Raw genomic sequence first — 12,293 nt, 5'->3', positions numbered from 1 at the left:
GATGGCACTTGGGGTATCCAGGGTTTTGGCAATGGGTTCCAGTGGCACTAGCAGTACACTGAGGTTTTTTGGGAGTTCCTCATATATCATAGCACCATGGGTGGGGGTCTTTTGGCAGAGAAAGCACCACAACGTGGGGCAGGGCAGCTCCTTGGATGACACCAGCTCAGGGGGTCACACCAAACACCCCCAGTACCACCCTCCCCACCCTGAGAGGGGCCCAGGTTTTAGCATATTAAATATTTAATTGGCAGCAAAGGCACCCGCTGGGCTCATCAGGAGCAATTAAGCCCCCCCCCACCTCCACAGCCTGCTCAGCCTCCCCAGCAGAACCATCCTGGGGACCCACCACAGGATGGGGGGCTCCCACCTTCCCTTCCCTGCTCTCAACCCCCCCAGGGCACCCCAAAATGGGGTGGGGGAGAGAGCTGGGAGCCGGGGAGAGCAGAATCCCCCCTCCTGCCTTTCCCCAGCAGAGGCAGGGCACAGGCAGGGAGCCCCTGGGGGTGCAGGGAGACCCCCTGGCACAGCCCCCCAATCACTGCAGGGGGGAGATCTTCAGGGGAATCATTATCCGAGATTCCATGGTCCGGATCAGCGGGACTGGGGAAGGAAAGCAGAGACAGGTGAGGCCAGGGGGCTCCCAGCATGGGCAGGGGGTTGCTAAATTAGGTGGGGGGGGGGGGGGTCTCCTCACCAGTGTAATAAACATTCTCATCCCAGCCCCTCTTCCTCCAGGCTGCATTCCTGGTCTCCTCCCGGGACTGCAGATCCCTGTAGGCTGTGGGGAGAGGACAGGGCTGGCACCCTGAGCCCCCCAGCCCAGCCCCCAGGCCAGGGGTCTCCCAGGGGTGACCCCTTACCCCAGAGGTGATGCACCACGTAGAGCTCCCCAATCTGGGAGAAGAACCCCCCCGACTGCCTCCTGGTTCTCCTGGCGGTACTTGATGGCTCGAGCCCTGCAGGAAGCAGGGGACACGTGGGGTCCTGCCTCAGGGGTCTCCCTTTCTCCAGAGGCAGCTTTCCCCACCTTGGATCCCTCCATGCTGGGAAACCAGTGGCTTACCAGTTGTTGCCCCACTCAATCATGGTCCCTGGCTGCAAACAGGGGAGAAAATCAGTCAGAACCCCCTGCTCACTCAGCTTGGAGTCTCCTCATCCTGGAAGGAGGAATTTGGGGGGCTGCCCCCGAAAACCTGGCCTGAAGACCCTCCTGAGGCACAGGATGATCCCCACCTTCAGCTTGTAGGTCCTCAGCTCATAGATGTTTGGTCCCTGGCGGGGCTGGGGCTCATTCCAGAAGCTGAATTCCAGGAGCAGCTGGTTCCTGCGGGACAGCAGCATCCGGCTCCTCTCCTTGCGGAAGTCCAGGTACTCCTGGGGACAGCCCCAGCGGGGGGTTCGAGGTGGGGGACACAGGGGCTGGGGTGTGGGGTACAGGGGTGCCACCCCCACCCTGGTGGTACCTTGTTCTGCCTGAGCTTGCTCATGCAGTCCATGAGCGCTGGGTACCCGCCCGAGAAGCGCCACAGGTGCACTGCAAAGAGAGTTTTGGGGTGGGAAGAGGAGCAGCACCCCAAAATCCCACCAAAACCTCCACCTTTGGCAGCACAGGCTCCAAAATCTCCACCTTTGGCAGAACAGGCACCAAGAGCCACTGCCTGCTCTCACCTGCCTGGTCCTGCTCGCCGTACCACGTGTTCCAGTTGCCCACCAGGTCACAGGGGTAGTCAGGGTCCGAGTGGAGCTTGGGCAGCACCTCCTCTCTGTGGAGGCACAGAAAGGGGCAGTGGGGTGGGGGCAGCAACCCAAAACCCTCCCAGTGCCCCTCTTTGCCATCAAAGGGTTTGCCCAAACAGCATCTGGTGCAGTCTGGGAGATGCAGGGAGGGAAACTGAGGCACAGAACAGAGACACAGATCCACCCAGGAGCTCTGCACGAGCCCTTCCACCCCTCTCACTCCAGAAGAGCACCCCAACATCTGCTGGGATGTTGGGAAGCCTCCTCAGGGTGCTCACGTCAGCTTGTTGTAGGCTTCCAGGCATTCCGGCTTGACATTGTGAACTGCAGGGACAGGAGAGAGGGGCTGGGAAGGGGGGAAGGATCCGGGAATGGGGGTCCCAGTGAGTGAGGGGTGCACCCCATCCGTGCCTGCCTTCCTCCTGGCTGGAGCACTCACACTGGATCTTGTAGAGGTTGCTGGTCTCCTTCTTGGAGAGGAGGTTGGAATGTGCATCCTTGCGTGGATCCACCTTGTGCACGAAGAGGGAGCGGAACCAGCTGCCCTCGGCATCCCTGGAGTACCCCCTGCAGGACAGCAGGGCAGGAACACACCGGGAATGACCGGCTGGAGGGCAGGTCAGGATCCAGAGGCCTCACTGCCAGTCCCGCGGGCAGCTGCCTCCATTGTCCGGCTTCCAGAGAGCCCCAGGGCGTCACTGGCTTCTGCTCAGTTCACACGGGGAGCCCTGTCCCAGTTCTGGGGTGGGTCTGTCCCCAGTTCCAGTCTGTCCCCCTGAATCAGAGGGGTTTTGGCCATGCTGCCCAACAGAGCAAGGACACTGGTGTAGGGGTGTGGGACAAGGGGGGCAGCCCCCATGAGAGCTACTCCAGCCACAGTGACCCCTCCATGGGAGGGGAAAGGGACACGGGGCAATGGGGGCATCCCCCCATATGATCCCCTTTACCCAGGGGGCTGCTCCAGTGCTGGTGACCCTTCCACGGGCAAGGGACAAGGGGACACGGGGCAATGGGAGCAGCCCCCCACCGGGTTCCCCATCACCCCAGGGGTGGCTCCGGTGCCCCGCAGAAGGTCGGATTCCCCCCCCAGGGCAGTGGCGGGGGGGGAACGGGGCCGCTCGGCCGCGGGTCCGAGCTGCGGCCAGACCTTTGTCCCCAGCGAGGCAACGACCGTGGGGCCACTGCGGGGGCCGCCCCCGGGTCCGAGAGGGCTCGGGGGGCTCAGGGGCGGGGCCTGGGAGGGCGAGGGGGCGAGGGGTGCGGGGTCCCCGCCCGGGGGAATACGGGGAGCGGGGGGGATGTGGGGTCCGGAGAGGATGAGGGGTCCAGGGGAGAATGAGGGTAGCGGGGTGCTGGTGTTCCGACCCGCGGAGATGCAGGGTCCGGGGAGGATGCGGGGTCCGGGAAGGGGGTGCCCTCCCGGGGCGATGCGGGGAGCGGGGGGATGCGGGGTCAAGGCTGCGGATCAGGGGTCTCAGAAGAGAGAATACGAGTGTCCCGACCCGGGGGGGATGCGGGGTCCGGGGTAATGCGGGGTCCGGGGGGAATGGAAGGGCTCAGCGGAGCGGAGTGCGGGTGATGGGAAGCGCGGGGAATCTGGGATTCAGGGGCTCATAGGCGGGGTGTCTGCCCGGGGGGATGCGGGGCCCAGGGAGGAGGATGCGGATGTACCCGCCGGGGGAGATGCAGGGGGAGCAGGGCGGACGCAGAGCCCGGGGGAGGATGAGGGGTGCGAGGATGCCGCGGGGGCTCTCAGGAGGAGATGAGACCCCCCTCGTCCAGGGGTCCCCGCCCGGCCGTCCCCACTCACCGCGCGCCCCGCGGGGCCGCGCCCGCGCCCCCGCCCCGCAGCCGCCGCAGCGCCGCGCTCCCGCCGCGCGCTCCCGCCGCCATCTTCCGCACCGGGGCGGGGCCGCGCGCGGCGCGTGCCCAACGGGCCCCGCCCCCTCGGCCCGGCCCCGCCCCCTCAGAAGCTGGCTTGCAGCAGCGTGATTCTGATTGGCCGCCCGGCCGCGCCTTCGCGCACCCAGCCACGCCCACCCTCCCCCGCCCGCCGCCGCGACGCCTCATGGCTGTTGGCGCGGGGGCGATGCCCGCGGGTCCGGCAGTGCTCGGCAGCCAATCAGAGAGACGAATGGAGAGGCCGGTGGCTGATTGGTCCCGATGTCTCTGTCCGGCGCAGTTCCAGGAAGGCGGGGCTTCCTTGGGCTCCGCCCTGTGGAGGCGGGGTCAGAGTGGGCGAGGCCGCTCCGCCCGAGGGCGTGGCCGGGGCGTGGCGGGGTCTCACCTGCAGGCGCGGGCTCGGGGAGTTCCCGCGATCCCCCCGACGCGTCCCCGGCCCTGGGGGAACATTCCCGCGCCAGGGGCTCCTCCTGGGCTTGGGGAACCTGAGGGACAACAGGGAGCGCTGCTCTGGCTGGACCCGCTTCTGCCCCCAGAACCCCCCTCTGCCCACAGCCCCTTCTAACCACAGCCCCTCTCTGCCCCATTGCTCCTTCTCTCTGCATCAGAGCCCCCACACTAGGTCGATATCCCCCCTCTGCCCCATAGCTCCTCCTGCTCCATAGCCCCCCCCATTTAGCCCCAAAACCCTCTCTCACCTCTCAGCCTCCCCAGTCTGCCCCATAACCCCCCTCACCGCACAGATCTGCACCACAGTCACCCCAGTACTTGCCCCCCTCATATTTCCACCTACCCAGTAGTAGTTCCTATTCCTTCCCCCGCGTCCCCCTCACCAGATCTCACCTCGCTGTGGAGCAGTGGAGGGATTGAGGGGCTCCTGAGCCCCTCACCTGGGAACTGCGTGGGCAGTGGGGGAGAGGGAGGATCCGCATCCCAGGGTTCCTGGAGTGTCTCCTGGGAGAGGGAACGGGGGGAACTGAGAAGGGGGAAGAAAACAGGAGTTGAAGGGTTAACTGCCCTCAAGACCCCGCCAAACCCTTTGTGACTCCCTCCCCAAAATCTCCAACCTCCTCCTGCTGCCTGAGATCCCCCAAACCCCTCGAAACCCAGGCCTTCTCTGTGCCCCCATGGACCCCCGGTGCCCCCGTACCGCACTCACCCGGGAAGGGGCGATGCTCCCCGGCGCAGGGCACAGACCCAGGCGTGCAGCTCCTCGGGGGTCTCAGCCCCCAGACAGTACGTCCGCATCCCGGGATGTTCAGCCTGGGAATGGGAGATCCTTGGTAGGCAGGGCTCAGGTGTCCGGGTCCCGTCCCCCCCCCCAGGGGACCCCCAATCTGGGGGGTCCAGGGAGCCAGGACTGACCGTGAAGAGGAACTGGGGGGCTCGGGGGGCGCGGGGGGCGGGGGGCAGGATGCGGATCTCGTAGCCGGGCAGGGGGAGGCCGCCCCGCACTTGCTGCTCGCTGCTGTCTGAGGGGCAGAGGAAGGTCACAATGGGGCGCACCAGAGCTGCCATCTGCACCCCAAGATCTCCAGTACCATCAGAGGGATGCCAGAAACCTCCCCCGAGACCCATCGATGCCCCAAACCTCCTCGGGCAACCCAGACCTTAGAACTCCACCAAGGACGTCTTCAAGCCCCCAGGGAGCTTCAGTGCCCCAAAGACCCCCCAATCCTGCCAGACCCCCTGATCCATCCAGAGACCCCCAATCCCCAGGAATTCCCAATGCTCCAGAAATCCCCAGTCCCGGGGGATCCCTGACTACCCCAGAGACACCCAAATGCCCCAGGAATCCTTGATTCCACTCGGACCCTTACCGCCTCAGAGACCTCCAAAACCCCAGGAACCCCCCAGTCCACCAGGATTCTTGGTCTCCAGAGCCCCCTGCCCCCCTCACCCCGGTAGTAGTAGAGGCAGAGATCCACCAGCACAAACCAGCGGCGCTTCCAGAGCCGCAGCCCCGAGCTGTCCTGAGAAGCGGAGCGGGGAGGGGGAAGGGGGCTGAGCCCCGCAGCCCATCTCCCCACAGGACCCTCTACTGCCCCAGACGCTTCAATCCCTCCCGATCCCCCCAAACTCCTCACCCCCAAGGACTCCCTGCCATGCCAGACCCCAAACCCCATAACGCCCCGGCACTCTCTTCCATCCCAGACCCCATAACCACCCCGTACTGCCCGGTGCGACCAAGTGTTTCTGCTCTCCCCAAACCCCATAACCCTCCCTTACCACCCAATTCCCTCTGATTTTCCCGCGCCAGCACCATATCCACCCCCATGACACCCTCTGACACTCCAGACCCTCCCCACTGCCCTGGTTCCCCCAAACCCTACAAACCCTCGGGAAACCCGCATCTCAAACCCCATACAGCCCTGAAGCCCCTCTCCAGCCCTCCCACGCCCCCCGCCTCACCTGCTTGTGCAACCAGCCCTGCATGGCGGGGGGGGTGCGGCTGTCCCTCCGCAGCGCCTGCTTCCCTTTCCAAAGGCATGGACCCTCGGCACGGGCCGGCAGGGCTGGGCAGGGGGGTCACCCATGGCAAGGGGCCAAGGAAGACCCCCCCCAGCACCCCTACAGCCCCCCAGGGTGTCTACCAGCCCTACCCCAATTTATCTTTGTACCCCACAACGCCCCCCCAGCTGCCAGAGCTTCCCTCTCGTGCCCATAAGTCCCTATGGAGTCTTGAGGTCCCAATGCTCCGTACGTCCCTCTCGAGCTCCCTCGGGTGCACCGGGGTCCCCAAACCCCCTCCAATCCCCCATACCTCCCCACCGTTGTTCCCCAGTTTCCCCCTCATATCCCCACCCCCTTCGCCTACCTGGGTGGCAGGGCCAGCGGGGGCGGGGTCCCGGCGGGCGGGATCGTCGCTTTCTGCCATGGGGGGTCCTGCGGGGGCAGCGGGGGGCCGGGGGTCCCAGTCAATGTCCCCATTGTCCCCGCGAGGACAAGAGGCCCCGTTATTCCCGCTGCGGGGGCGGGGCCCGCTCCCGGACGCCTGGGTCCCCCCGGGGGTGTCGGGGGGGTTTTCTCGGCTCCCGCTGGTCCCTTCCCCCTCCTGCTCCTGCCCGACTTAGGTCTTCCCCATCCCCCTGCGCTGGTCCCAGTTTCTGTCCCAGTAACCCCGAACTGGTCCCAGTTCCTGTCCCATTACCCCGTGCTGATCCCAATTCTCCTCTCGTTATCCCCATGAAGATCCCAGTTTCCGTCCCAGTATCCCTCAACCCCTCCGTCCTAATTCCTACCCCGTAATCCCCGTGCTGGTCCCAGTTCCCGTCGCAGTGACCCTGAACTCATCCCAGTCCTTCCCGTTACCCCGTGCTGGACTCAGTTTCCGTCCCAGTCACTCTGAGCGGGTCCCGGTTTCTGTTTCGTTCACCCGCGCTCGTTCCAGTTCCCATCCCGTTATCCCACACCGATCGAGGTCGCGGGTCCCTGGTGACGGGTCCCAGCCACCGTCCCATTATCCCAGCGACGATCCCAGTTCCATTACCGCCGCTGGTTCTGCTCCCAGCCCGGTCCCGTGTCCCGGTATCGGTGCCAGTCCCGTCCCGCTGCTCCGCGTTGGTCCCAGCCGGACTCTCAGTCCCGGTCCCAGTCCCAGCCGCACTCTCAGTCCCAGTCCCAGTCCCAGTCCCAGTCCCAGTCCCAGTCCCAGTCCCAGTCCCAGCCGCACTCCCGGTCCCGGTCCCAGTTCCAGTCCTGCCCCGTGTCCCCGCCCGCCCCGGGCGCTGGTCCCAGTCTCTGCCCCCACCCACGTGCCCGGACACCGCGTCCCCCCGGGCCCGAGTGAGTCCCCTCGCCCCGGCAACCATCGAGGGGCAGCTCCCCGTGTCCCACATCACCCTGGGAACCCCGTCCTGCGGGGACACCCACGGCACTGGGGACACCCGTGACACGGGGGCAGCCCACGGCAGCGGGCACACCGCAAGGACCTCACGGACTCACAAGCCCCGCGCATCCCAGGGATCACTAACACCCCAAGGACCCTTACACCCTGAGAACAGCCCCAGACACCCCCAGATCCCTGACACCCCACGAGTTCCTGACACTTAATGGATCCCAGTCATCCCGGGAACCTCGGACTCCCCACAGACCCCACAGAACCCGGACACCCCACTGGCCCTCCGGAGAGCCCGGACTCCCCATGCACATCCCAGAGACGCCGGACATCCCGGGATCCTGGACACTCCACGGACCCCCGGCACGCCAGGGACCCCTGACGCCCCCCCGTGTCCCCGTGTCCCCGTGTCCCCGTGTCCCCACACCGGTGCCCGCCCACTCCCACGCTCGCCCCTGCAGTGCGCTCCGCCCGCCGCCAGGGGGCGACACCACCACGCCTAATCACTTCCTCACCCTTCGCCTAGTGGCCCCGCCCCACCCCGCCCCTTCCTCTTGATTGGCATCATCTTCACCCAATCACAGCCGAGTCTTCTCCCGCCTCTTCAGCACGGCCATTTCTATTGGCTGCGAGGCGCGGCACGGCCAATGGCGCGGCGGGGGGGCGGGGCCAGGGCCGCCATGGCGCCGCCGCCGCGCTGACCGCGCCGCGCCGCCATGGCCGGGGCCATCGCGTCCCGCATGAGCTTCAGCTCCCTCAAGCGCAAGCAGCCCAAGACCTTCACCGTGCGCATCGCCACCATGGACGCCGAGATGGAGTTCAGCTGCGAGGTGACGGCCCGCGCGGGCGCGGGGGTCCCGCTGAGGGGGACGGGCCCCCCCCAGACACCCCCAGAGCCCCTGAGGGGCCCGGATCCCCCGGTCCCGCCGCTTCCCGGGGCTGCCCTGGGACAGCAGCGGCACAGCCGTGTTTTGGTTATAAATCAGCATTATGCCGGTGTGCTTCGGTGTGATTTTGGTTATAATTCGGCTTTTCTTTGGTTGTAATTCACCTTTACTTTGGTTATGAATCGGTGTCATTTGGCTTTACTTTGGTCAGAACTTGGCTTTGGTTTGGCTGTAATTCAGTGTTATTGTGTATGTAATTCAGTTGTATCCTGGTTATAGTTTGGCTTTATTTTGGTTATAGTTAATTTTTATTATGTGTGTAATTCAGCATTGTTTTGGTCACAAATTAGCTTTTTTCTGGGTATAATTTGGCTTTATCCTGGGTACAATTTGGCATTATCGTGGTTTTAATTAAGTTTATACTTCAGTTATAATTCAGCTTTATTCTGGCAATAGTTCATCTTCACTCCAGGTGTGATTTAGCTTTATTTGGGTTATAATTTGGCTTCATTCCTGTTATAATTCGGTCTCAGTCTGGGTACAATTTGACATTATTTGGGTTATAATTCATCCTATACTTTGGCTACAATTCAGCTTCATTCTGGGTATAATTCAGTTTTATCCTGGTTATAATTCAGCTTTATTCTCATTACAATCCAGCTTCACTTGGGCTGTAATCCAGTGCTATCCTGCCATCCCAGCCCAAGCCACCACTGCCCTGTGGCTGTCACAAGGCTTGAGGAATCTCAGTGTCAAGGCTTGAATCCATAGGAATCCAACTCCCAAGTGCTCCACAAACATCCAAGGACAGAATTTTGGCACTTTCCTGAGCTCTTAGCTCACCATGAGGGTGAGGGATGCTCCAGGGGGTTGGGCCTGGTTTTTCTGTGAAAATTTCCCTTTTTGGGGCCCTTGGAACTTGTAAAACGTTCTCCCAGGGCGTTGTTGCCAAACCCAGGGATCTGCTCTGCTTTTTTAGCTGAGCCAGAGGGGTTGGCTGCACAAACATTGAAATCCCACTCCAAACTCCTCATTTCATAGTTTTTATTTCATTAGCCTGACCCAAACCTGACAGAATGCCCAGTGCCCATCAGCCAAGTGCTGTTTGCCAGCACCGATTTCCTTGCTCTGGAAATCTCTCAGCTCTGAAGAACTTTCTGCTTTTCCTAGGAATTAAGGATTTGCTCTGGGCAGCCGTGTGAGCTTCCCACTTCCAGCAGAGTGTGAATGTCCTGCCTCTGTTTTTCCTGGTTTCCCGAGGCTGCAGCAATGAGTGATGATGGAAAGTAAATAATTGTTAATTCCCGTGGTGTGGTCGGGTGTCATTTCCCTCTGGGGTCAGGGTGGGGAGGGCTGTTTGTGCACTGATGAGGCAGTGCTCCCGTGGGATTTAACTGTGGAACTGATGCATCTCCAGCTGACTTTTCTGGGAGGTTCCAGCCAAAAGAACTTGTTGCTGCAGAGAGATTTTTGCAGCTGGAAGGAGCTCAGGAGCTGAGTGTGGCCCTGCTGAGGCTCCTGGGTCATATTTGAGCTGGTGCTGGGGGATGCAGAGGGAATTCAGGCCTCCTCCTTCAGCATGGAATGTTGGAGCAGGATGGATGGATGGATGGAGGTGGGTGATGGGGCTGTTTAACACCTTGCAGGTGAGGAGTGAGTTTTCCTGGAGTCATTGAATGGTTTGTGTCAGATGGGACCTTGAAGTTCATCCTGTGTCACCTTCTGCCATGGGCAGGGATAGCTTCCACCATCCCAGGCTGCTCCAAGCCCCAATGTCCAGCCTGGCCTTGGACATTCCAGGGATCCAGGGGCAGCCACAGCTGTTCTGGGCACCCTGTGCCAGGGCCTGCCCACCCTCCCAGGGAACAATTCCTTCCCAATATCCCATCCAGCCCTGCCCTCTGGCAGTGGGAGCCATTCCCTGTGTCCTGTCCCTCCATCCCTTGTCCCCAGTCCCTCTCCAGCTCTCCTGGAGCCCCTTTAGGCCCTGGCAGGGGCTCTGAGCTCTCCCTGGATCCTTCTCCTCTCCAGGTGAGCACCCCCAGCTCTCCCAGCCTGGCTCCAGAGCTGAGGGGCTCCAGCCCTTGGAGCATCTCCGTGACCTCCTGGGCTTCCTCCAAGCCCAGGGCAGCCCAGCTTGAGGTGTGAGTTTTATCCAGGTTCCATCTGAGCAGTCCAGGTCCCTGGCTGGATCTCTGCCCCTGTTTTTGTGTTGCACTTAGGAGTCTCTGGGAAAGCTCCTTGTTTTGCTGACTGTGCAGGAACATCTGTGGACAGAGGGATCGGACACGCCTGGAGTTGCTGGGATTGGGATGTGGCCCAGGGAAGGGCTTGGCTTACTCTACACCCACAGCAAGACCTGGAGCCAGGAGTGGACTTTGTGCCCTCCTGAGACTCGAGTTTTGGGAAAGACCATGCTGATCCCTGGAGGAATCTGGGCCCTATCCCAAGGTTTGCCAGGAGAAGAGCAAGCAGCACTGTTTACCCAGCTATCTGTGTGCTCTGAGGTGTCTTTGGCCAGGAAGGAGAGCTGCTGTCTCCAGCTGGAGGCTGGGAGAGGGAAATCTGCTTCACAAACATTTGAGAGGATCAGGGGAAGGAGGTGCAGTAGGAATCCTGTGGTTTTTGTGTTTTTGTGGCCTGTGAGTGGCACCTCATGCTGACAGGGTCAGAGAGCTGCTGATCTGTTGGATGTCTGGAGTTGATATTCCATGATCCCTGGTGATTCCTCCCAGCTCAGGATATTCCATAATTCCATGACCCAGCCATAGCTGTTGGAGACTTGCCTTCTTTCTCAGTGCTGATTTTTCAGTCTGCTCCCAAGAAATCCCCAGCTGTGCATTTTAAGGGATTAAACCTGCTTTACATCTGTTTATTCTGCAGTTGATGTCTCTAAATTGAGCCTAAATCTAAAATAATTCCTAGAAATGAAATCTTAATCTTTCTAACACGATGATGGAAATTAATAATCACAGTTGGGCTTTCACTTCATAGACTTAATTTTTTTGGGAGGGAAATCTTGGAGGCACGAAGCAAGTGTCTTCCTTTTGTTACTTCCATCTCAGGTTTGAGCTGTACCTAATTAATTGATAACATCTGGAGGAAGAGGAGACATTTGCATAGCTCTTGAATCCCTGTGCTGAAGCAACCCCAGCTGCCTCACCTTCCTGAGAGCCTTGGATAGCCATGTGGAAGCCTCTTCCCTGGGAGGGTGGGCAGGGCTGGCACAGGGTGCCCAGAGAAGCTGTGGCTGCCCCTGGATCCCTGAAGTGTCCAAGGCCAGGCTGGATGGGGATTGGAGCAGCCTGGGATACTGGAAGATATCCCTGTCCATGGCAGGGAGGTGGAACAAGACAGACTTTTTTCCAACCCAAACCATTCCATGAGTTATTCAATAATGGAAACCCCATGGTATTTTTGAGTGCACATCCAAAGCACTGTTTATCCCACATCTCTGGTGGGATGGCAGAGGTGTGGTGCAGCTGGTGTCAGGTTGGTCTCTCCCTTGTGTGTTCCCTGGCTGATGGGAGAGCCCCTCCATCTTTCCTTTGGTCTTGTGGGTGTCTCTGCTAATTTCTCCCTCTTGCAGTGCTCTGCCCCACTAGTGTCTCTCATTTTGGCCCACTTTCCAAAGGGTTTGTTTTCCCCTTTCTGTTGTGTTGTTATCTTGGCCTTGAATCCTGCAGGGATGATCACTCCATCAAGGTGCAGCTCACTGCCCAGCTGCTTCCCAAACTTTGTCCTTTGGCATCTTAAAAAGGGATGGGAAGGCTTTACAGGCAGCCTGGAGAAACTGCTTAAGTGTTCAAGCAGTGAGAAGAGGCAGGTTTGTGCTGCTATATTTGCTGTTCTGAACATGCATCCTGTTATTGCTTCAGTGCTTAAGCTGTTTCTCTCTGTCCAGAGGATAATCCTGGTTGGAAGGG

General features: G+C 61.1%; 3 protein-coding genes across 6 annotated transcripts in view; 1 reads left to right on the top strand and 2 right to left on the bottom strand.

Moving 5' to 3' along the window:
• Positions 1–225: 225 nt before the first annotated feature.
• Positions 226–3,709, bottom strand: NIPSNAP1 (nipsnap homolog 1). Its single transcript, XM_079322750.1, is given in 11 exon segments — positions 226–603; positions 698–781; positions 864–915; positions 917–959; positions 1,067–1,098; positions 1,237–1,377; positions 1,467–1,537; positions 1,672–1,766; positions 2,019–2,064; positions 2,180–2,307; positions 3,551–3,709. Coding segments are annotated over 11 exon segments (840 nt in total). The 5' UTR covers positions 3,634–3,709; the 3' UTR covers positions 226–538.
• Positions 3,710–4,431: 722 nt separating this feature from the next.
• Positions 4,432–6,952, bottom strand: PLEKHA4 (pleckstrin homology domain containing A4; the record flags this gene model as incomplete). The annotated part of the gene is made up of 5 exons (XM_079322734.1): positions 6,461–6,952; positions 5,543–5,615; positions 5,008–5,114; positions 4,802–4,905; positions 4,432–4,618 (listed from the first exon to the last, which is right to left on the bottom strand). The coding sequence occupies exons 1-5, from the start codon at positions 6,518–6,520 to the stop codon at positions 4,432–4,434; spliced, it is 531 nt and encodes a 176-aa protein (XP_079178860.1). The 5' UTR covers positions 6,521–6,952.
• Positions 6,953–8,137: 1,185 nt separating this feature from the next.
• Positions 8,138–12,293, top strand: part of NF2 (NF2, moesin-ezrin-radixin like (MERLIN) tumor suppressor) — a 45,931-nt gene continuing 41,775 nt past the window's right edge. For all 4 annotated transcript variants that reach the window (XM_079322816.1, XM_079322818.1, XM_079322817.1 and 1 more), the window contains exon 1: positions 8,138–8,310. In XM_079322816.1, the coding sequence (XP_079178942.1) occupies positions 8,197–8,310 (114 nt within the window). In that variant the 5' untranslated portion in view covers positions 8,138–8,196. The remainder of the gene's footprint in view (positions 8,311–12,293) is intronic.

This window comes from Erithacus rubecula (genome assembly GCF_903797595.1).
Source record: "Erithacus rubecula genome assembly, chromosome: 19".
NCBI lineage: Eukaryota > Metazoa > Chordata > Aves > Passeriformes > Muscicapidae > Erithacus > Erithacus rubecula.
This window is presented reverse-complemented; position numbering and strand designations above follow the sequence as displayed.